This window comes from Osmia bicornis, chromosome 4, assembly GCF_907164935.1.
Source record: "Osmia bicornis bicornis chromosome 4, iOsmBic2.1, whole genome shotgun sequence".
Lineage (NCBI taxonomy): Eukaryota > Metazoa > Arthropoda > Insecta > Hymenoptera > Megachilidae > Osmia > Osmia bicornis.
The window spans coordinates 10511399-10537574 of record NC_060219.1 but is presented as its reverse complement, the minus strand read 5'-3'; the positions used below and the strand labels follow the sequence as shown (position 1 = coordinate 10537574).

At 37.3% G+C, this 26176-nt stretch overlaps 2 protein-coding genes across 2 annotated transcripts; one reads left to right on the top strand and one right to left on the bottom strand.

Moving 5' to 3' along the window:
• Positions 1–179: 179 nt before the first annotated feature.
• LOC114875421 lies at positions 180–13533 on the bottom strand. The gene is made up of 3 exons (XM_029185674.2): positions 11558–13533; positions 11333–11409; positions 180–11241 (listed from the first exon to the last, which is right to left on the bottom strand). The coding sequence occupies exons 1-3, from the start codon at positions 11731–11733 to the stop codon at positions 2117–2119; spliced, it is 9378 nt and encodes a 3125-aa protein (XP_029041507.2). The 5' UTR covers positions 11734–13533; the 3' UTR covers positions 180–2116.
• Positions 13534–13694: 161 nt separating this feature from the next.
• Positions 13695–16190, top strand: LOC114875427 (G kinase-anchoring protein 1-like). Its single transcript, XM_029185686.2, has 7 exons — positions 13695–13795; positions 13944–14119; positions 14282–14356; positions 14633–14867; positions 14944–15201; positions 15286–15440; positions 15519–16190. The coding sequence occupies exons 2-7, from the start codon at positions 13946–13948 to the stop codon at positions 15549–15551; spliced, it is 930 nt and encodes a 309-aa protein (XP_029041519.1). The 5' UTR covers positions 13695–13795; positions 13944–13945; the 3' UTR covers positions 15552–16190.
• The last annotated feature ends 9986 nt before the right edge of the window (positions 16191–26176 follow it).

The following is a 26176-nucleotide window of genomic DNA, read 5'->3' as shown; positions in this document are numbered from 1 at the left end:
AATAATATGTTTATTATGCATGTAAACAATATTTCTTAATGCATAATGTAAATGCTGTTCATTATTCTTAGTTGTGAAAATAAATTCAAAGAAATTAAATATGTTTTTATGGAATAAAAGTTTATTATAACGGGATATTTCAAAAGAATAATACAACAAAAATTTACTCATTGTACATATAATTTGTTATGTAAATATTCATGTATTTATTTTATCTCTTAGTTACAATCGTGTATGTCGCACACTGTAGAAATAAAAAGATAATGTTGTTAGTGATGAAAATATCAAATTGTTATTGATGTAAGAACACAGTACTGCTATTTTAATTGATATCACTTTATGTCACTTATTTAGATTTGATTACCTTAATAAAGTAATACATATATACCAACTTACGATTGTACTAGAAAGTTGTAATAGAAAATGTAGCTATGTATATTTTTTCCCATTTCAGAGTATTACATACTATTTATAGGTACAGAAATTTTTATAGTATAACTTCTTAAGATGGAAGATATATGTATGTACACGTTTATATCAATTGAATCCAAAGAGTAGTTGAAGAATATTAACAATTCAGTCCATCTTTAAAAATTTATCAGACTAAAATTCTTCCAAAATATTTTACCAAATTTGTAATTTTCTAATTGTGACATGTGTATATTAATTTTATTTCTCAAATAAAATAACATAATATATACATCCTTGAACATAATTGAAAACGCTACAAGAAATAAAAACAAATTTATTCTTAATAACATGAGCTTATAAAGAATATAATATAACCATTTTTATTAGAATATATTAATAAATCTGTCTTGTTTGAAATTTATAAAGCTTTTTAAAATATGATTCTTTGTTTTAAATTTCATTAAAAAGGGAAAAGCATACAAATGCTTATTCTACTCATACATTATATGTATGGTGCAAAATATATAATATTTCATAAAAACAAATTATTTCATTTTATTGAGATGGTCCACCCTTATAACTGTATCGATATTCCTTCTAAAATTACTTTCATCCAAGTATAAATATATTTCAAACATGACAGATTTTCCATTAAACTCTTCTATTCTTTACATTTTATAAGCACACAAATTACACATTATTATAGTTGAAATAATAGACTTCTTTATTTCTCATAAATGTAAACTATTACTTACAAAATAAACACTATGTATGTAATAACTCAAGCCTTGATCCGCTCAACCGTTTATACCTGTGACTATAACATCAAAAATTTCAATCAGCAGGTAGTTCATGAGCGAAAAGAACAGAAACCTTATTTGAAAAATTAAGTCTTCAAATAGCCCAAATAGTCTTCTCCTGAATTTTACAAATTTTTTGGGTCGTACGTTAATAGTACCTTATTGAAGATATATTGTGCATTCATTTTTATACAATCATTTAAAAATCGCGTACTACAACTTCTCATGAAGGAGTAGTAGTCAAGTTTTTAGTTTTGCACGGTCTTAATTATTTGTAGTAAGAAATCATGATAATGTACAATTATTCTACAATGATTTTATGTGTTTGTCCATTCAACTGAAAGATTATTAATCATGTGTACATATTGTTGCTCTAACCGTTACATAACGAAATACGTCGATTTGCAGCTGTTACTACTACTCCAATCACCCATACCAAACTTTTACAATATACATATTGTATATATCTTGTGTTTAAATAATAATTTTCCATATGCCAAAGCATTGATGTGTTCAGTTCGAAGAAAAAGAAAAAAAAAAAGTATACGATTGACATCGTTTCAAAGTATCAAACAAGATGAATATAATAGAATTATAATGTTTTCATAATGAAACTATACTTTTTTTATAATTACACTGCTTACCAAAGTTTATGGATTGCATCCACAATTGATACATATATGTATACATCACACACATTTAGTAATATTTATTTATATTTTATTTATATAGATATAAATTATAATACGAATCTAATTTTACCCTTACAGCTAATTACTTATCATATTAACATTATATGTACACTTGAAAATAGATGAGTTTATCTATTCATGGCTGTAATGTCTATTAGTCTATGAAAACAAGGATTTACCTCATAGCACAATGCTATTTTTCATCATAATATATTACCTCTCTGTAGGCCTGGTGGCTGGTACTGAACTTTCTACAAGATCGTGCCTTTCCATTGGAGAACTCTCCAATGTATAATCAACTGGATATCTTTCTGTATAAGTTGGAGTAGCTTCTCCCTGTTGTGTTAACTTTAATTCATCTGTCTGCTCCTGATAAAAGCTTTGCGATGCCTCAGTATTTTGTGAAGATGATTGTTCTGTTTTCTCAATGTCACTTGCAGAGTAATAGCTTTGACTTGCTTCAGTTTCTGGTCTGTGGCCATAATAACTGGGAGAAACATTATGACTGGAATAACTTGGTGTAGCTTCTTCAGGAGTAAAGTAGCTTTGACTCGCTTCATGCGGATTACCGTCATAATAACTAGGAGTAACCTCCTCTTGTGGATCTTCATCCAACCTAGAATTTGTTTCTTGCTCTACTGAATCATAGTAACTTGCTGTTACCTCTTGGTGTGTATAACTAGAAGGCTCATTCCTATGATCTGTACTTTCAGTAACAAAATTCTGCGAGGGAGTTTCTTCTAGGCCAGGCATCGAAATTGGCACCTCATAAGAAGTTGATACGTTTTGCTCTTCATAACTGGAGGTTGGTACAGAATCCACGTGAGTTGAAGTGATATCTGGATTTAAATTATACGAAGATGTAGGTATTTCAGGTACTCCATTGTCATGGATACTTGTATGTTCTGCGCTGGATGATGCGATGTTCAATTCAGCGCAAGGTGGTATTTCACAAGATGATGTACTTATTGCACTTTCTTGATCAGGATCTCTTTCCTGATTCTCAGGAGTTTCGGGAACATAAGACGAACTTGCAGTCTCGTCTTCGTTAAGCCCAGTGTTATTTGTAGAAAATGAGGAAGTACCAATACCGTCGGTACCAATATCATTAGACTGAGACGGCATGTTTCCCTCTTGACTAATTTCAGCGTCTGTTTCTAGATTCTCTGGAACGTTATCTGGTTTACCGACTTCGTAACTCTGTGTTGGGAACGTCTGATCGTCGATCGTTTCATCGACAGTTGTTCTTTCTTCTTGGCTTTGCATAAGTTCATTGAACGACTGCGTAGGCGCGTTTATATTTGCTTCCGCTGAAGTTTCATACGATTGGGAAGCTTCGTTCACCTTTGAATGTTCAAACGACTGACTCGGGGGTTCAGTTACAACTGATTCTTCGTCTGTCTCCATAGGTTCATAAGTTATCGATTGCGAAGGTTCTCGCGAATTTTCTGATTTCGTAGCAGACTGACTAGGTAAATCAGTGGAATCGGTAGTTACTGCTATCCCAAACTGCTCGTACGATTGTGATGGCGTTTCATGACTAGTCTCTGCATTAGTTTCTTCAAAATCTAACTCCAGATTTCTTTGAACTAAATCTGATTCACCCTGAGACGATGGTTCGTCCCTTTGACAGTCTTCCGATTCCTTCATTGTACTCGCCGCACACTCTTTAGACTCAGGAGCTTCGTCTACATCCATACTATGTTCGTCTACCCGGTTTAATGATTCTGCAGGCAAACTTTCTACTACTTCTTGAGTAACTTCTACCTCGTTAGACGTGGCTGTTTGTTCTTCAGATACGGGAGAATGGACTTTGCTGCTGGATTGTTCGCCAAAACATAATTGTTCAAGCTTCTTTATACTATCTGATTCTTGTGAAGTATTTGTATTTATTTCATTGGAATCAGAAACATCAAAGCTTGCATGTTCTACAGATGACATCTTTACATCAGATTCAGATGTAATTAAAGAACTATCACCAACTATTGATAAATTACTCGTCATTGTATCATCTGGTTGCTCCGCCATTTCCACGTCTACTGTGTTATCATTATTGCTAACTTCTTCAGTTTGATTATCCATTTTCACATTTAAACCACTATCTTCTTTAACAACCGTGTTTTTTGAAACAATATCTTCTTCTGATTTAATGGAAACTTCTTCAAAGGAGTGCACTTCTTGCAAAGACATCGTTGTTGTATCTTGCTCTTCGCTTAAGATGGAGGGTTCATTTGTTGATACAATAGTTTCTTCAGAAGATACATGAGATACCATCATTTCTGACGTTACAGTTGTATCTTGCGATTTTCTACTTTCTGTAGAAACCGCAGGTTTTGAAGCAAGCATGTCAGAAACAGATACATCTACAAAAGTTTGTTCTGATGTTATCGATGATTCTATAGTCGAAGTAAATTGCACATTTTCAGCATAAGTATCATCTATTATTGGCATCGAAGGAGTGGTCTGAACTTGTGAAGTTTGTAATTCTATACTATTTGGTATTGAAACCGAATAAGAGACGCTAGGCATTGAAACAGCATTGCTTTGTACGGTCTGCGTTTCTATAGCGATGTTATCTTCCAAATTAGGTAATACGAGATACTGTGTGCTAGCAGGAATTTCTATTTGTGAAATTTCAGCTGTACTTGGATTTTCTATTATTTCTCCAATATCTGGCATAGAATTACCAGGAATCTGAATTTGTGCTTCACCAGTTGTGATGTAGGAAATATTTGGATTGGTGATTGTTATCGGTAATTCAAGAGAAGATGGTATACTTGCAACAGAAGTTGGAACTGATTCTGATTGTACTGGCAAATTGCTAGGCACTTCTAAGGGCGTCATTATAGGTTGATTTAAAGTCAATGACGTTTCAAGCACAGAAGCAGAAGATATTGGTTCGGTAGGAGGGATAATAGTAGACTGTAAAATAGTCTGATTGATTAAACTTGTTTGCGTTAAGCCAGTGGTCATTACGCTGGCTGCGGTATTTTCTGTTAAGCCAATTTCTTGCTGGAAATCCGTGTTCGCCAAAGCAGCTGCTAAAATATCTTGATTTGACGTTTGCATTACTTCTGAAGTAGGGAAAGTTTCTGATATAATTGCTTGTGTAGTTTCTGTAGCACTGGTCTGTATATTTGGCAAAACACCATTATCAAATTGTAGAACAATATTATCTAATGTGCCTGCTTCTCCTAATGAACTAGGATCTATATACAAAGTTCTCGTGCCATCTGGATTTTGTGTAGTACCCTCTAATGACATAAGAGTATTGTTATCAAGTGGCTGTATTTGTCCTTGTTCATCGATCGTCACTAAAACATAAGTCTGTGTCCCGTCGCTGCTTTCCGTAGGCAAAGCCATTATTTGGGGCTGTGATGTTATTTTTGGTTCCTCTATTTTCTCCATCTCGCTGCCTTTTTCAACGTTAAGTTTTTCCATTTTTATAGATTGTTCTTTCTGAATCGATTCAACGAGTACATTCTCTAATTTTGATTTTCTTTCTGATTCAACAGGTTCCAATGGCGGAAGAGGCAAAGGTGTAGGAAGATTTGTGTTCACATTAGTCGTAGTTACTGAATTCATGGCAGCATTCAACAAGTTTTTCTGTAGCTGAGTATTTTTATTAATTACATTACCTTTTGTAACAACTTTTGTACTTGCAGTATTATTAGTTGCTTGCTTCGGCTGTATTGTCGTTTTAGATATGTTCGAAACGCTCGTCAATGGTACTGAAACCGTTTGTTTCGAGTGAACATTCTGCATAGTCGTAATCGTAGGTTCTTGAACTTTCTGAACAACAATCCTTTGTTGTGCTTTTGTTTGTCGGCTACCACGAGGAATAATGACTTTTTGCATAGACGATTGAGATCCAGTTTTTCCTTTTTGCTGAATCTGTGGATTTACACCTACTGCCTGTTGAGTACTACTTTGAGATGCGATACCTTGGATAGATCCTTGCTGTACAACTGTTTGTTTCATTATTTTCTTGCCTTGTTGCACAGTCTTTTGCGTGGGAACAGCGTTTTGTAATACCACTGTACTACTTCCACTTTTTACTTGCCCAGATTTTCCTTGAGAAGAAGATCCTGGAATCTTTTGAGACTTTTGTAACACAGGTAGTTGCATTTTCTGTTGTACAGATTGATACTGTATCTTACTGCTTTTGGATGGACTTTTTGCTGCAATAGCTTTTACTTGTTGCCCCGTTATCGGAGTCAAAACTGTACCTTTAGTACTTACAATACCTTGAGCACTTAGAATCGTTCTTCCACTAATTGCTTGCGATATAGGAGTTAAAATAGTTTTAGTAGTACCTAAATTTTGTGAAGATAAAATGGTTCCACTTTTTGTAACCAAAGTCTTCGATCCAATAATAGCTTTTCCACCCAAAGAGGAAGTGCTTATTGGTGTATAAACTCCACCTTTCGTTAAAATTCCTTGAGATAGTGTTCCTAATAGAGCAGTCTTTGCAATTGTCCCTGAAATAGGGGTTAGTACTCCTTTCGATGTTATTATACCTTGGGTGTTGATAATTTTATGTCCTGCAGGAAGTTTAGATGTTGTTGGTGAAGCACTATCACCTTTGGGAGCAATGATTGTTTTTGATGGATTTATAATACCCTGTGTATTAATTGGACAAAATACTTGACCTTTATTCGTCATAATTCTTTGAACTTTGCCACTTAATGTTTTGGAGATACTTAAAGGTAACATCTTGGATTGACCTGACTGGGCTGATGTTAATATAACTACTTTGCCACCTTGCTGAACTACTTGTGCATTTCCAGCACTTTTACCAGTTGGTATGGCAATTTTTTGTTGTGTACCACTTTTTCCCTGTACACTATAACGTAATTGTTGTCCCCCAGAGGTTTGTACAACGACGTATTTTCCTGGCGTACTCTTTTGTGTCAAAAGTGGTGGAACTTTGCTTGTTGCTGGTGTACTTTGGAATTTAATACCTTTTACACCACCAGTAAGAGGCGGTACTAACGTTTTTATGCTCGTAATTGTTGGTTTTCCTTTATTTTTAGTTTTCAGAATTGCAGGAGTACCACTTTTTTTCTTTGAGGGCGATGTTTCACCTGCATTTTCGTTCAATTTGAATTGACTTTGAGCTGTCGATACCATTTGTGTAGGTGGTGTAAAAGACAATGTTGCTGAGACTGTACTTGATGCAGGTATGATAGAGGATATAACGACAGGCATTTGTTCAATATTCTCTGGAGTTAAAACATCTTCGCTTAAAACAAATGGCATTGAATTTATATCTAATTCCATATCTGCCAAACTATGCGAACTTTGTTGAATGTATTTCTCACTTGTAGTAGCTGTGGGAGAAGTTTTTAATGTTTTTAGCTGTTCATTTTGTGCTTCTAACATTGTAGTTGTTTCTGCTTCTTCAGCCTTTAAAACTTGTAATTTTTTAGTCAACGACAAATTTGGAGATGTAATCTTTGAACTTGTTTTCATCTTGGTGCTTGGAGATAAAGATTCAATTTTCATTACTTTTGTCTTTGGAGTACCTTTTTGATCTCCTTTTTTTGTACTATCTGTTTCTAATTTGTGTTTTACTCCTTTCTGTGGTAATTTATCCAATAATTTTGATTTTAAAATCTGCATAGGTTCAGTTAATGTAACATTTTCAATTATTCTTGGCATTTCGCGCTTTTTTACCGGCACAGTAACATCAGATGATGGTGAAGGTGTAGAAGCTGACATTCTTGAGGACTCATCTAACTTCTGTATGTCTAAAGTAATGGATTTAGAATTATCTTCACCAGAAGACGTTTGTATCAATGTTTTAGGTATAAGGTCATCAACATTTTGAAGTATAATATCATCTACTTTTGTACCGATTTCGAGATTCTGATCAACTACTACTTCTATGCCTCCAAAATTGCTCATAAGGGTGACCTGTGAATTGTCCTGAGATGAAAGATTAGACAAATTTCCTGCTGTATTTGATTCTTCAGTTTTCGTATTTTCTTCAGATTTTTTCTTCGTCAATTTTTTACCCCTTTTCCCTTTTTCAGGTGTATCAAGATCATCTGAACCTTTTCTCTTATCCATGTGTAAAGTTTTTAAGAAAGCTTCCTGGAATGTATTTGTTGACTTTTCCTCAGGAACCGGACCTTTACTCTTTTTTAATATAGTACCTACCTCCGGCGCACACTTTCCTTTGTATCTTGTATGCACGGGTGTTTTATTTTGAATTTGCTGCTCACTTACAGTACTGGTGAGCTCTTTAAATGTATGATCGAACTTTTCTGATTTAGATTCTTGTTCTTTTGTAATTGTTTTTACTTTCGTTTGAGGGACTTCTTGGCTTATTACTACAGATTTTTCTTTAGTTTGTACCTTCTTCTTTTCTTCTACTTTCTTTGTGTCTTTTACAATTTCCTCATTTTTTGTGTCCGTTTCAAGTTTTTCTGAAGATAGATTTCCTTTCAGGATTAAGGAACTACCTTCTTCTAAACTTGTACTAGCTTCGACTACTTCGGTATTTGATTCTTCTAACTTTTCTTTTGTATCATCTGATCCAGAACTTATAGAAATTTTATTTTCAGAATTATCAGTATCAAACAAATCTATCTGTGATAATTCAAACTTTTTTATTTGAGATTTTTTAGGAGGAAGCATATCAATGATTTTTGAAGGATCTAATACTTCTTTCTCTGATGAAACTTCCGGCTGATCTGTACCCAAAGATTCTGTTTCTAAATCTTTTAAGTTTTCTTGAAGAAGATCGCTTTGTATTATTGTACTTTCAGTTTCCATTTTATCGTCTGTTATTTTTTCAACTTCAAGTGATGTACCCTGAGTTTTAACAGCGCTATCTTCTGTTTCTTTAGTTATTGTATCTTCGAGAAGAACGGATGTATCAGATTTCTCCGACAAAACTTTTTCTTCTGAAGATACTTCCAATTTCTCCGAAATTTCAGTGGGAATTGAAGTGTCAGTAACTTTTGTGTCTACATCTACAAATTGTTGGTTTTTACTTGCACTGGTTTCAGCTAAATCATCCTTTAATTCTGTGCTTGCAGAATCGACATTATTCCCTGTTGTATCTAGTATATTACAAGAGATTTCTAACTCCTTTTCTTGCATAAGATCAGTATTTTCATTTGTTTTTTTGTCAATTTCTGCAGGCTTTCTACCTCTTTTTGATTTAACTTTTACATTTTTGTAACCTTTATCTTCACTTTCAGACTGACTTTCATCAGTCTTGTATACCTTTTGATCCACGTCTGGTACATATATATTTGATTCTATATATTTTTTGTTTGGTTTCCGTTTCCGGCCACTGCTGGAACGTTCACTATCAGATTCTGAAGCTCTTCTTTCCAATTCAAATTTTTCAAACATCTCTGCACTGATTTGTTCTCTTATTCTTGGACTTTCATTTCCACTAGTATTTCCACTGGAATTAGCACGAAGTAATTCGGATTTTCTTGGTCTTCCCCTACGCCTACGAACTTGCAAAGTAGCATTTGACTGATCGCTACTTAATGTAATATTTGTAGCATCTGAATTAGGCACTTGATCCTGATCTAACATATCTGCGTCTGAATTTTCACTTTGTTCCGGAGGTATATCAGCCGGTTCAGAAACAGTTTCATCTTCTGTTTCTACTGTAAATCGTTCAGGCAAAATTTCTTCCATTTCTTTTGAAGGTTTTTGTTCCACAGATTCTACATTAGTATCAACAGTAATTGTATCTTTAGTTTCTGTTTGTTGATGATCAGCTGATTTATTTTGTTCCTTTAATTCATCATTTTCGGTTAGCTCTTTGCTAACATTTTTAACATCAGAATCTTGTACTTCAACATTTTTATGATCATTGGCTGTATTTGCATTATCAACCTCTACCTTTCCAACTTCGAATATTTCTACAATTTCTAATTCCGTTTCACCAGTATTAGTACTAGATTTTCGTACATCTTCTGCTACTTTCTCAGATTTAATTTTTTCTTTTGTATCTTCAATATCATTGTTCATTTCTTTATTTGCATCATTATCTACAACTTTATTACTTTCTTCAGGTGTTTCTTGTTCACTTGAAGCCTGTGTTTCTGACTTTTCAGATTCTTTTGAACTACTGTTACAATCTTCACTCTCGATTTTATCATTTTCAATCTGTTTCTCTTGCTCCGTTTTTAAAGCTTGACTCATTTCGAATTCTTTTATAATCTCTTTTTTCTGATTAAATGCACGTGCTTTTTTTCTTACGGGAGGTATAGACAGTTCCTCTTCATGAAAATCAAAACAAGATAGTAATGCTTTTTTATCCTCTTTGTCTGATGTGTTAAGTTTATTATCATTATCAACTGCAACTTCTCTGTCCTTCTGCGAGTTTTTAATGGGTTCATTACTCTCAGCATCAAATATTTTGTCATCTTTTTCTGATTCTAATTGTTTATCAAGTTTTGATTTGAAGTTTGTCGAGCTACTATTAGTCATAGATTCCTCTAATACATTAATTGTTGTTAACTTTTCAGTTTCTTCAAGTAATTTTTCGCTTTCCGCAATAAGTTCATTGGTATCTGATACTGTATTATCCTTTTCATTAGAGTCTTCCTTAGAGTCATCAAGATCGAATCGAGTTTCTGTTGATGAATTATGTACACTTGATAAATCAGCCGATTTATCAGGAGTAAGACTAATGTCTTCATCTGATTCATCTTCCCAATCTGCTAATATGGTATCACGAATTTGAGGATCCGTCTTCTTCTTTTTAGCAGCTTTTTCATTTTGTTTACTTTGTTTTCTTTTACCAGATTCGCTACTACTTCTACTTTTAGTTGATTGACTTTTTTCCTTTCTTGGATATTTTCGTTTAGGAGTATCTACATCTGAATACCTGCTTCTATATTGAGAATAAGTTTTTACTTTTGATTTTGATGACGGAGTATCACCACCAGACCTATGACTCTTTATATGACAAATAATAACATTAACGCGAGAAGAAGTAAAATTACACAAATGACAAGGATATTGCGGAGTACCACTACTGTTTGGTGTAGATGGCAAACTACTAGGTTGTTGACGAATTCGAACTTCGTGATCGCTTTCTTTCAAAAATCGAGGATGAGTGATTTTTCGTACGACATCGATGCTATCGCTTCTTCTGCTAATTTCTTCACGTTCCCGTTTTCTTTTAGGAATTTTCTTATCTCCAAACAAAGCTGATATATTTGGCTTCTCCTCTGGACAAAATTTATCATGGCTTAGTATATCAGGATCACCTCCTGTTAACTTCTCAGCCATTTCTACATCTCCAGGAAATTTATCCATATATCTAGAGCCATCCTTACTTTTGCTCCTATACTTATCTAGAAATAAATCATAAAATATACGATTAGATTTATAATTCTGTCGTTTAAAATTATTTTTATGATCATTACAAGCGAAAGAAAATCATACCTAGTCCTTTTTTGATGAAATCATCTTTTAAGGTACAATTATATTTATAAATCTGTTGATAGTTTTTGACAAATTCACTGGAAACAATAAAAGAAGTTAGTTAAATAATATCAAATTTATTTAGAAACTAAATATATAAATACCTATAAAAATAAAAATATTAAATGTAAATGAATAAATATGAAAATATTATTATAATGATATTAAAGATGTTAAACTTCTTACTATGTGTCTTCTTGAAAGAACTTTACAGCAGCTATTAAAGGCTTTTTCTGAAATTCAACTTGAATATCTTCAGGTAAATTATGAAATCCAGTAACTTGCCCTGGCCACCAGCAAGCTCCTAGCTTCACCCAAACAACATCTCCATCCAGATAATTAATTTCTGTTTGTTCGCACATCTTAGAAATGTACTTTAGCTATGTTCATTCACAAAATCAGCATTGAAATTGGATATAAAATCTTATATGCTTTCTGTTCTCAGAAACAACAGCACCTCAAACTTTAGCAGTACTCGTGTACATATTAATACAAAGAGTTATTGTATTCATTGAAGTATAGTTTTAATAAGCAGCAACAACAAGTGATATTATTTTATTTTGAAAGAAACATGATTAATATGCAGCACTGTATAAGATACGCGCGCTATGCAATTGCCCCAAAAAACAGAATGACTTATTTAAATTTTTGGACACCTTGCAGTTATGTTTCTTTCATGTTGTGTCCATCAAATTTAAAATACATATATTGATTAATTAAAACACTTTTAGTGTATTCATATACATATATTACTATTGTTAATTAATGTAAATACGAAAGACAACGTAGTTATTATTAAATCTTCTAAATAAAACATTTACTGGGCTTTAATTAATATGTCCTTCCAGATCTATGAATTGCACCATAAACATTCGCCTCAAAATCTTGCGCACAACATGCTCCGTTACGAGCACATGAAAAAAAAAAAAAAATAGTGCGGTAATAAATTATAGTTGCTTTTATGTTGAGTTATCTTGAGTGGTAATCATCTTCCTACATCGAATACAATGTTTATCCAAAACTGCTAGTCAATTTGCAAACACTGTTTGATATTTCAAAATACAAGATATTGTTCACCCATATGCGCGGGCAGACATAAAAATGGTATCGGAGGTGTATTCGCGGGAAACCAGGAGCGAGCGTCGCTCCCCTCGTCGTCCGCCGCTTCGTTAATCTTGTGCTCGATGCCGATGTTATCCACGAGAGCCACGTCGGGCATCTTAGCCCGCGAATTCCGCGATTGGATGTTTCACACACAGATACACTGTGTGAACTTAGAGTTCATCTGACTGTTTATTACAACGACGCCGCAATAGTCGTGCAGTTCCACAATTGGCGAGCGTCCCAAGAAAAGAATAAGTTTCTCTTTTCACCTCACTACTAAACACTAAGTCACTGTACACTAAAAAGCTTTGCAAACACCTTAATAACTAACCACGCGACGTTGCTGCGCGCACATACAACCGCGAAAAGTGCAAACCAACCCCAAACGCAATCGACACATTCAACACTCTACGTCGCTTATACGACGTACGTACATGTTCGGTTTCCCGACTTGCAACGGGGCTCTGTACGATGGATGGATGTGTAGATGGATACTTCCTTCTCTCTCGTTGATCGAGATCTCGAACTTTCAGAATCGCCAACCATTGCGCGCCAATTACCTTCAACGTTAGGCATTACATTTTACTTTTAATCAGTAATCAACACTTGTATCGCAATATCATTAATATCACAATAGCAAATAAATGTTAGTAATTTTAAACAAGTACTTTTGTTTGGGAACAAAGATTACAAGAACCCGAAGATTATAAGAATTTCAATTTTTCTTTTACAATTGCAGCTTCTTCGCAACTTGTCGTTTTAAAACTGATTAATTATTATATACCGCTATACAACAACTTATGAAATTAATACTTACAGTATAAAGTTATTTGCTACTGAATTACACATGAAACACAAAACTGAATAAAATGAATAGGCAAGATTCTTCGTGACAATATAGATGAGAAAAAACAATACAGATGAGAAAAAACAATACAGATAGCATTGCATGATTGCATCAACATTATACAATTAAAATATATAATCATGTATATTACATGTTTAAATAGACTGTATGAAATACATTACAAACTATTTACATTTCTTAATTGATAATAGATATAAAACGAGTTAACTTTTTATAAAAACAGGTATAAAACTTATCAATTATAACTCTTTTATTCAAAATTTGATCCTCTTTCTTCAACTGTTGGTACTACTGTGTCGCCGGGCGGTTAAGTATAATTTTAATAATATTTTCCGCTAGAGGCGCTAGTATTTTACGTCGACGTTTACTATTCGTTTCCGGTTTACGTTGTAGCTTAACGACGTTGTTCATTTTTCATTATACATCCGTTTGCACATAATAATCGTATACGCGTAAGTGACTTGCATTACAGTAGAATAGTTTTTGTATAATTGTATATTGCAGTAATGCAAAATACGATGTATATCATAAATTTCGTGATCTTAACAATACCGGAAGTTGTGTAGTTTCCTTAACAATGCGTATATTCACAATTTACAGAAATGGCGACCGCCGTACCTTCGAGATTTGCTGTTCTCAGCATTGATGATGACGATTGTAAGCCGAAGAAAACTCAGAAGAGTGTTACTGCTGGTAAGACAAATCAAAAATCTAAAAATGATAAAGCGAAGCAACAGCAACAACAAAAGAAGGATGACAAGAAAAAACAAAACAAGGTATGACGCATGTAGTCTTCGTTGTTTTTTTTTGTTTTTGATTAGCCGGTCAACGGCACAGTAGACGACACTATGGCGGGAATTTTGAATTGATGTAGAATATTAATTATTTTTATAATAAATTTATGCTTTGAGTATTTTATTATGGTTTTTTACTTGTAGGGAAAAAAGAAAAAGCCCAATAATAATAACAGTGATAACCAACAATGGGAACAGTGGAAACAAAAAGATACAATGGTAATATATAAACAATTAATCATTTTTCATAATTGATTGCCAGTAGCTTTACAAAATTTTTATATAAAGTTGAAAAAATAAACTGCCATAAGTTTTACTTGGACATTCATGTAAGAAATCCCAACAAATTACATGTAATATGGACAGCACAGGCTTGATATGCGTGAAAATTATAGTTTAGTTTCAGATATAAAGTGTTAAATCTAAGATTTTGTTTCAGTAGTGACATATTTATAACTGTTGTGTGTTATCACGTCCAATTGTGATTTCCTTAAGGCTGTCGAGGAAACATTTGAGCAAGAGTTGCATCAAGCCATCTTACTGTCAAAGCTGTCTTATGAAGAGCAACTAGTAAATGCAGCTAAATCAGAAAAAGAACCGGAGCCAAATAAGAAATCAGGGAAAAAGTCGAAAAAAGCTACTATGTCATTGGAGGAATTCAACAATATGGGATCCAATGCTCCTCAAGAGATAGTTTTACCCCCTGAAACTGGAGATAATAAATCGAAAGGTAATATGCTTGTATTGTTAGTTTTCTAAAACGTACATGAAATAAAATAATAAAATTATTAATTGTAATTTCGTAGAACCGGATGTAGAATTTTTCGAAAGAGTCGAGAAAGAAACAAAAGAAGAGATTACAAAAGGAAAAGAAAAGGATATATTGAAGGCAAGATTCAATAAAATTGATGATGATATCACGTCTGCTCAATTAAGGGTGGAAGTGGAGAAACGTGACGAAATTATTAAAGAGTTAAGAACGCAGGTCGATAACTTGAAGGAAGAATTGACACAGGTTAAGGAACGGAATAAAAAACTTTATCAAATACTATCCCACGGGGAAAGTAAGTTAATATTATAGTTATCAACGGTATAATATTATTAACATACTCTAAAATTTTATTTAATTAATTTCTTTTTGTTTTAAGTGAAAGACAAAGCTTCAGTATTAGCCGAAGTAGCAAAATTACAAGAAATACGAGATGAATTGACAACGGAGGTAGCATCTCTCCATGCACAATTAGAACAAGAAAGGTCCAAAACGCGAGCTACTAATACGGACGCGAAACCGTCAAAACAAACTGTAAGTTTTTCTTTTAAACGATATTAACGTACCGTTATTTTTATACAATGTTATAATAACAAATTATTTATTTTTCAGAATAAGAAGAGACCCGCTAGTGAAAATGCCTAAAATACAAAATATTTTTATTGAATGTGTAAAGTACTAAACCATTGTGATCTACAAAGCTTAATTTACTGCTAATGATTAATCAGTTAACAGTCTTAAGACTGATGTGTAATTATTAAAAGTTAAGATCTCTTAGAAATGTACCACGTACTTGACATCTAATTATATAAAGACTTTTTAAGTACATATTTTTTAGATATATAATTCATTCGATAAAAATATGAACGTGTTCGTATTTTTCTAAACTGTATACTTTTATTTGTAATTCGTCCTATTATTTTCACGATACGTCTTTACACGAAACTCGTGCAACATAATCTTCCAAATTCTACGAGAACCTATGTTAGTGAGTAGACACTATGTGAAATATTTTGTAATAAATATATTCAGTATACTTTTTGACAGTAATAATTTCCTTAACGTTCTGTTGAAGCAATAATAGGAATTAATATATTGTAGAAGTAACAATGTCTCATTCAACATGAAAATTCATAAATTATGAAGTATTAAAGGAGAAGAATAAAATATTTTGTTCCATGAGACTGAAACAGAACTATGTATACAAAAAGAAAATTTCAGGTCCTAAAATATACTGTCATGAATGTATCAAGCAACTAACGAAATAAATATATTTTCACAAAATGCTTGTGACGTATAAAATTTATATTTAATGCACCATTAATCTTCTATGAATCCTATTGAAATTATCACTCTCTCTAACTTGACGGTGTAAAATTCTCGTGTCTTCGATTGTCATCATTTATATCTACCAATTTTATGTTTTTTCCGCCATTTCCATCGGTGACATACCCGTTCGTACAATGCTAAGCTTCATCCGGATTATACGTGCGGGTGCATTTTTATGGAAATTTTTTGTTCACTTTTTCTGCCTCGAGTTATTCCAAGCGAAATTTTTTTCAACTCGTTCTGGCTGGCTTCAACGTTCAGTTCGATATGTTACACCTCACGTTCCAATTCTTTTTTCCGGCTTTGCTCCATTCGTTTCCGAGTTCACAGAGAGAGAGAGAGAGAAAAAAAAGGAAGAGATTTGCATGTACCATAGTAAATTCAAATACGTATTATACTTTTGATTAAAAAGAGCCCTGGCTCAATCGTAAGCGGATAAATGAATTAACTTTTCTGCATTTTTATTACGAAGCAAATGATCGATCAGAAATCAAGAATATTAGATTAAGACTGTAAGTCCAGATTGGTTCGACTGTGTTTGAAAATATTTTGAAAAAATCATTTCCTATCAGTTCTTATCCAAACGTGACGATCAAGCTTGAATTAGTTCTTCATAGAATGGTCGCAATATTCGCGAGGGGTTGTAATCGATAGTTTCGTTTAATTTTCAGAAGAAACCAAGTTGGAAGGACGACCCAGGCATCTATTCAGCTTTCGACTGAGATCTTGACCAATAAAAGGGGCATTAGCGCTAAGTGGACGCCTCGCCTACTCGGTCATAGTCTTGTTTGCTACAAGAGCAGAGGGTGGAAAGTACGAGGGGTACTAAATAGCGAGAGATACAACTGAAATCTAAGTTAAAGCAACGTTTCCATCGTCCATTAACTTTCCTTGTCTTAAAAACCAAACCGATTATTCATTTTCCAAGACAAAAGTCCCGAATTACAAAATTGCAAATACCCCTACAAGAGACTCACATTTACAAAACATCCTAAAATGATATTTTGACTAAAATTCCAAAGTTAATCCCTGAAGAATTAATGAAAAATATATGAAAAGAAAATAAGATAGATTTTAAAATGAAATTTAAATTGTCCGAGGGTTAATCCAAGCCTTAGCAATTCGATTAGTCTAATTTTCCCTTCTATCGGTAGCATGGAGAAGTTTGTTCTTTCAGAGTAAAAGTTGGCGGTTTCGAAGCTGTCGCTGTTCAGTGGGAAGGAACAGGAGCAAACGAGAGAGAAGGAGAGGAAAGAGAGAGCATGGTAGAGGGTGGGTTTCAGAACGTGGTATGGTAAAGGGGGTGACAGTGGGGATTCATTATCTGACAGTCTATTGTCATTCCTGCGGGCTGAGATTTTGCTCGGGCCAAGAGTAGCGTCTCTGGTATATGTCTGTGTACGTACTGTTCGTATGTATGTGTATAGTGATACGCGATATCTCCCATCAGAAACGCGTTTGAAAAGTCAGACATTTCTTTCGATCCCTTTTTTTTTCTGCTTCGTACCATTAGATACGCCGCGGTCAAAGATCGTCTGACAAACCGACGAGGTTCTTAATCTGTACGATGCTAATAGTAAATGTTTCCGTGCAAATGAAACAACAATTCTGTTATCATTGTGAGGCAACTTGAAGATTTTGCAACGTTCCTATCGCTAAGAACAGTCTGTTACAGTAAAAATGGACCATTTAAGTTTTCATTCTAGCCTGATGAAAGAGAATGAAATATAATTTTGCCTTTGCCATTGAAAAATAATGTACCCACCATGGTACGTACTAGAGTCGCCAGAGAAATTCCATTTCCACACACGAAAACGTCCTACATTCTTTGTTTCATTCCACAAAAGTAAATACTCAGCGGGAAAAAGACGAACGGAAAATTAATCCAAACATTAGGCAGGAAAATTAAGGGTTTGCGTGCAAACAACGGTTGGCACTCGTTATTACGATCTTATTCATCGCGTGTACATCGACGGCGTCATTAACGCCTCCGCGGATGTACCGTCGCTGGCGATACCAAGTATCACCTATGTCAGCCTCTGAAAGAATTAAGACTAACGAGGAAAGCGTTTCTTCCAACGAGAAAGAAGTTTCGCCAGAAGATCTCGTCTTTCCTCGAGGATAATGAGATCCAACAAACGCCCGATCGATCGAACCCTATCGTTTTTCACTACTGATCCAACAAGTATCTTAACTGCATCGTGATCCTACTGTATCAGATAATAAATAAAATTACGGACGAGAGATTTTCGGCACGCCGAGGGATGCTTTTTTCGCGTCCCGGAACTGGTGGCGCGGCCAACCCAGCCAGCGAACCCGACTTCCGGTTGACACCGTGACGAGTATAAATCCCGAACGATGCGACGCATTAAACGCGAGGACAATTAAATGGCCCCTTCGTTGCTTCCCGTTCGTAAGTTATCCCCGTAGTTTCCGAACTTTCTCGCGCAAACAACTTTAGATTAAACATCTAGCAGCGATCGGGGGTGCGTGTGTGCGTGTCGCGGAAAGGAAGAACCAACCAGAAAGATTGGAAGCGAAAAGAAAAGGGTAGAAAACGGGCGAACAAATGAATGGAAACGACTGAGAAGCAAGTAAAAGGAAAAGGAAGAAGTTTAAAAAAAGAGGGTGGTACCGGAAGGGGTGAACAGGAGGGAAAGAGAGTTAAACGCGAACACTAGCGATATAATCTTGGCTCGATTGTCTTTATAGGACTTGGAATTAAGTGTGTACATGTATGTGCGAATAGATAAACGGTGTCTGTTTCATTTGACTAACAATAACTTCCTTGACACTATGAATTACTAAAAAAATAAATTTTAAGATTTCACCAATGTTTAGATATGATTATCTAAATGAAGCTTAATTTTGGAACAGTATTGACGAATTTTCATCCCTAAACGAGAGAAACGAGAGGTAGGAAAAACGTGACGTTAGGAAGATTATCGTCGACTCAAGAATCGTGATCCTGTGCAAAAGCTATTGATACGGAAACGAGTATCGACTTTGGTCGTGCACCGGCTCTCACCTTTGCCGGCGGTACGTTCCTTTTAATCTATCCGCGTGGCGGAACGTTCCTCTGCCTCCGGGGGCTTTAGGGATAGGAATGGAGGAAAAAAAGATCCGTGCGGAATCGCAGGCGTCGAGTACGTGGAACGCATTACACGATCATCGCGTACGGAAAGCCCAGATCAATTACATAATGGCGCGACTGAAACGGATGCTCTTCAACCACCGCCCCGAGCCCCCTTAGCCACGGTATCACCCAAAGCCACCCACCGCACTCCCTGGCGCAGCCCCTTTCGCAAAGTGACTATAGAACAAAGGGTTGAGCCTCTTCTCTGCGGGCGCAGTAATTATTATGCTCTTTGACGATCCCTCTGTCTGTCAACGGTAACGCCACGGAATCGATACTTCTAAAACTTTAATCGTTTCACCGTATGAGTGACATGCATTCGCGGTTTCGTCGCCTGTAAAAATATTTCACCATCTTAGAAGGATCGACAAAAGAATTTTCGAAATGTTTCCTCGCTCGTTGGACATGGAATTTCGAAAATAAAAATTGGACGCATCAAAAGTGACGAGCATTCACCGGAAACTTTATCCTAAACACTCTGTACACATTTTCGCCGCAATTAAGCGAGGAAATTTTGTACTTCGCGTTTTTCACGTTGCTGAGAGTCGACTTCACCGGTGATATTACACAATACACGACCCTTTCCCGTTTTATTTTTAATTTACGCGGATGTTGAGGCCAGATATCCGCGTTGTCTGTCGCTTTACAACGGGTCACAATTACAAGCGAACGAGGTGTATGCATTTTCTTGCACGCAACACTTTCAATCCGACGCGTTCATTGAAATCGTTGGGAGAAAACGGGTGAATCGATACCGTTGTATCAGCATAATGGGACTGGCTGGTTTGAGAAAATAAATTTCTTTCCTTTCTACCATCTGTTTGTGTAACGCGGACGTAGCCGCGGAAGATCGTGAAGAAGCGGTAAAGTAGAGCGCACGTTTGCGACCTCGGTGATCCAAGCAATTCATCCGAGTTAATTGGGTGTTCGCGTTCGGGGAAAAATTTCAACGTCGTCGCACGGATTAAAAACAATGTTTTGAAGCGTGTCTGCGATTGCACGTGGATTACTGGCATTCTCGATGAGGACGGAATTCGTTTCTTTTCAACTTTGCTCCATTTCATGCGCTAATAGGTTCGCGGTGTTTCCTGTTACACGATGCCTCATTTACAGACTGGAGTCGCTTAAAAACCGAGCTTTGCCGTCGACGGATTTCCTTCTTTCTTTTTTTTTTCCACTCTTTTTTCCTTCTTGCTTTATTTCAGAAGCGAAGCGACACGATTATACGAAACGACTAAAGCTTGATATCAAAAGCATTATAGATTCAGACGGGTAGCCAGCGAAGCGGGAGTAAAAATCTGCGATCACCAGTGGAACGATCTCTTTGGAATATCAGCGAGCTAAATCTTTCAGCCTGATTTACTCGACAGGAAGCTGGATCGCGGTTTACTTGAAATAAAACGACGATACGTGGAGTCTGTACCGGTGTGGACAGAGCCTTAACGTGAGAAACGAGAGGCCAAGTGATCGCATAAACGTATTCGTGTCAAAAGCAGGTCTCCGGTCGAGACCCGAGTTATCCTTTGACCCCACTCTGTCATCTCGAACTTACTTCGTCTCCTCTTCGCGTTACGGAACACGTTATTTTCTCCTGCACACCATTTTCCATTTTATCCTCGGATGTTTCCCGGATAAATGTTTACCAAATGAAAATATTTTCTTATAAAAAGTTTCGACATCCAAATGCTTCTAATAATAATCGACGTCATGTTTTCCGCGTTCAAAGATAAAAATTTATGATTCCCTCTTTTTATAAAACAGAGAATCGTTCAATGAAACGCGGTTACCACATAGAATCCTTTGCTAGCATCCACGTCTATGACTACGAATGGTGCACGTTCTATTTCCACGGAAATTCTGCAACGCGTTGCATCGGTGCACTTTAAAATCCGCGGATGCACATTTCTCCAACACTTCGCACTCGAGGTTCGTCACGATAAAACATCGACTCTGTTGCTCGTTTGCTGTCGCGAAACGAAAATGTTTCCTTCCATTACGGGGGAGTGTGAAGCAATTAAGGGCAGAATCGTCGGTCGACTTTTCAAATCTTGTTGAACATTATCGAACCAAGTTATTTATTTTTCCACTTTGGTAGGTATTGTTTGAAATGCATAAAGTATTTCTTTATATAGATGTTAAAAATGTTTTAGTTCTTTCTTGAAAAATTCACAAAGATTGACCCCCTTTTATTCTGTAAAATAGAATGCAAATATATTGTTAACACGAAATGGGAATTAATAGTGAGATTCTGAAATACTGCAAAGACAAATACGGATGCGGCGTGTCTCCTGTTCAGCTCGCAAACAACTGTATTGACAATAAACCTCTGATAAGCGAAGCATTTGCGTGCATGCATACGTTCAATCATTGATGACTGCTACGAAAGCAAACGAATGTAATAACGATTTTACGTAATCATCGGCAAGAGTGGAGCGGGATTATTCACTTTGTATGTAGAAAATCGTAATCCTATTATTAGGTTGTGCGTAATAATCATGAGTATTAAATGTCTGATCAATGATCGAATGAACTACTTGTTTCAACTATTCAGTAGTAATCTCTAGCGATAGTCGGACGCTAACAGTTCTGCCCTTTTTCCTTTAACTTTTATTCATTAATATTATTAGAAAAACGTGGAATTTCGTTTCATCTCCCATCGAATTCCGTCGGTTCTAATCGACCCAGTAAATTCGTAAATCTTCAAAGAGCATAAACTTTGTACATTAAATGAGGAACTCCCTCGGTTCATTACGGATCGCTTAAGACACGAATTCCATCGGCAAAGGAAATACCGATACACGTTCAATTGGTCTTAATTCGAAATCCGTACCGTCGATTGAGTTAAGTCGCTAAACGAAATATCAACTCGTGTCGGAGGAAAGTCTGAAATTGCTCAACGCTCCCTTTCAACCAAACCGTCTCATTCTTTATCTTTCTATCTCGCTCTTTTTCCCGTGTCGTTCTTACGACCCCACAACATTCACCCAAGTCTGATCCAATAGTACCCGTACGACTGTAGAGACGATTATCCCCGAAAACGTTGCGTACGTCGGACGCGTGTGTAACCAGCCCCGGTATACTTTGGCACACACCTATACAGGGTGTCCCATGCCAAGATATAACTCTTAAACGATGGGAGATAGAAAAAAGTTTCTTGAAAATTTAAGGTCATCTACTGAATTTTTTTAGGGGAGTCGAGTCGATTCTTTAGAATATTCTGGGCAAAAGGGTATTAAAATATAAGTTGAAAAATAAGGTAAAATGTTTGAAACGTACTTTCGTTTAGTTTTAACTTGTCCCAGTTGCATGGGAGATCCTGTATACGTACGGTGGGATCGCGTGTTTCTCGCGGGCAAAGCAAAGCAGAGGAAAGCAGAGCGGAGCGGAGGAGTGAGCAGAGAGATCCGTAGGTGGATGTGCATCCGGCAACCTGCTGACAACAAGGCCCGAATACAACGAGCCAGTCGGCAGTAGAAATTTACGTGCACGTATCGACGCTCCTCATATACGTACGTTCATCCACGTAACATATGTACGCATGGGTCGCGTTAAGTGTAGCGTAGCTTTGTGATTCTCACCCGGTACCCAGAGCTCGCTTCTCCCACCCTCACCCTCACTCATCCTCGCGGCGCAGCACTCGGCTCACCCTCACCCTGCCCGCAGCCTCCATCGTCACCGAGCCACCCTCTCACCCTGGTCCCTTTCCTCTTCGAACCACCACCCCCGCCGCCCGTCGCCGCTGTCACCAGGCTGGCAGTCGCATCGTATCGCAAACAAAAGACGAGCGAGCGCGCGCCACTCATCGCTCGCGCTCGATGCGACAGCGAGTGACGTCCCTCCGCTTCCTCCTCTCCTTCCTTCCTTCCTTCTCATCCCCCCCCCCTCTCCGACCACCCTTACCCAGCCCATCGTATCGCTGCTTTCCTCGGACCAGTGTACCGATGCTTTTCTCTTTCACTCCTGCACTCTTACCCCGTTTCTCTCATTCTTCCTATATATCTTCGTCTATCATCCCTCTTTATCTATCACCTTTCTCCTCTGTATAAGCTTACTCGTTTCAGCCCTTTTCACTCTTCACCGTCTTTCTCTTTTTCACTAATACTTTTTATCTTTCTCCAGAATCCGGTATAGAGAAAGAGAGGAAAACTACCCTTCCCTACGTTCTACCTTCCAGCCGGTTTCTGTTGTCACCCCTTCTCCTTTTTACTCCACCTCCCACGGTTCGAGCACATCTCTTCTCTGACTCTCGCTGCTCTACGATTTCTGCCGGCCTCTTCACTCCCACCCAACCAGACCACCCTCTCGTTGTGTACTCTCTTCATCTTCCATCGTATCTCTCTTCGTATTTCCCTTGGTCTCTCTTTCACCGCGTTGCGCCTCTCTCCGACCCTTGCCCCCTACCCCGTGCTTTTCCTCGATTCTCCCTTTCGCCCCCGAAACCTAAACCACCATCGCCGTAGTGGTACACCGACACAGATATAGAGTCAGCCGTACCGGCAGAGCTATCTGTTGTTATCACCAGTTATTTGCATCCCTTCGTAGTCGGTGGGGTGGTTGCTGCTGCTGCTGCTGCTGCTACTGCTGCCTGCTGCGAGCAGGAGGATACGTTCGCACGATGATGGGGTGGCGAACGGGGAGGACAGAGGGTGGCAACAGGGAGACGGACACACAGGGGGGCTGACAGTGGGGGAGGGGTCTTGAAATTCTCCGGAGCTTTACTTCCCGGGAATATTACACGCCCCGCCGTGAGCTCCCGCCGATTCCAGTGATTCCTCATCTTTCGCCCTTTTCCTAACCGTTTCGTTCTTACGCGAAAGCAGATGCGCAACAACGCGCCCGTATTTATGCCCTTCTCAGTTAGATGAATTTCGATTTGATGGAACCGTCGGCCGTGTTTCGAATTTAAACGGCTACCAACCCCCCTTCCGCCGCGCTTCTTTCATCGTACATTTTTTTTTCTTCCTCGTCGCGTTGGAAAATTGTTTCGAATTCGAGACACGTTCCGTCGATGTACGAATACCTTTTAACGTGGTCTCGAAACGTAATTGATGGAATTATTTATTTCTCGATAAAAGAAACGCAAATATACCCAAGGGTCAGGAATTAAACATTCATGACACCGATATCGATTAACGTCAATGTGTCAGTCGTGATTCAGACCCCCATGTCCGATCCTAACAAACGGATTAATTCGCAGGCCACGTTCGTTATAAGATTACCAATGCGTAAGTACCTCGGTGAAGCACCCTTAGCCTCTGACAGAGGGGCGCGTTAACGTCGTGTCGGTTCCCCTTCTCCAAAGACATCCACCGCCAAGACCGACCACAATTTTCGCGTGTCGTACAGAAGAAGAAGAACAAGAGCTGCGCACAATTTGAATGTTACCCCATTGTCGTGATGCGAAGTGCACGAATATCCTCGGTGACGACGGTTCGTTGTCGTCCGTAGAAAGGTATCCCCAGTCGACGGAAAGGGACGATGCCTGAAAAACGAAAGAAATAAAAGCTGAGACAGAGGAACGAGTGAAAGAATATAAAGGAGAAAAAAAGAAAGCAGAAAAATAAAAAAATAAAAAAATGAAAACAGAAGGGAGAGAGAGAGAGAGATCGCGGAAGAACACCGACGAATCAACGGTGTTTAAAATTCCCGTGAGGCTTCGCGGTTTCGCGCTTCGGGAAAAAGAGGTGGGAAAAGAGAAGAACGGGGTTGGTGGGGATCGAGGTTGAAGGGGTTGCTGGAAAGGCGGTGGAAGACCAAGAGGAACCGAGGGAGAAGGGGTTGAGCGTTCGGAGTCGACAGATTGCCGAGGGGACAAATAAGAGTGTATCCAGTCGCCAAACGCGACGAGGCGAATTTCGGGTAAATTGTTTCCCCCGTACCTCCCTCTCCATCCTCTTTTCACCCTGCCTCTTCGGATTCTCTCGCCATCGCCCAGAGGAGATTCACTGGTGTCGTGGAAGCGACGATTTAAATTTCGGGTACTTGCCCGCAAGCCGAAGCACCCTTACGGGCTCCGAGCTGGCCTTCACCTTTCGCGATTGCCGATCATCGATTTCAAATCGTTATACCTTAATCCCCTTCCTCGATTAAAGATGTATCACTCCTGAAACACTTATCGCACTTTGACGTCATTTTATAACACGATTTATGAAAGTAAAATCCTGACGAGAATGAAATGATTTAAGTATCCATTTGCGAGGTAAAATGTTTCCTCAAAGAACCCTCGCCTTTTAGGAATTCCGAGAATCTATTTAGAATCGTTACGCCTTGACCCAACCTATTGTGTGGCTTGAGGTTCATAGAGGTTGACCTTATTTCTCGTCGATCGCAGAGAGTGCGCTTATTATATGGGAGATAAAACTCGGTCGAATACTCCTTTTTTTTTATGACTCTGCATTGTACAGTTCCACGCGAACGGAATAATAAGCGAGAGAAAAATATTTTGTATGTAATTTGAAATAATTTGTATCAATAAAATAACTCTCCGTTCTATTCAGAAAATGGGAATAAATAAAACTAACAGAAGGAATTAAACGGACTTAAACTTTCTCTCTGGGTATATCGAAGCACAACCGGAAGCATGTCTGGCTTAGGGCGGTATGAGGAGTGCTACGAGTGCTTTCGCACATTACCCCTTCGCAACAGGCCAATTAGCACTGTTTCAGGGTGTGATGTGAACGGTCATCTAACTTCCACATATAGTGGAACCTGTTACCAAGACAATCTCTGCATCAGGCGAAAAGTCGCGATTAATAATAAATGCTTTGTACACTCAATTAATTTTTCCCAAATCATTTACCCTCTC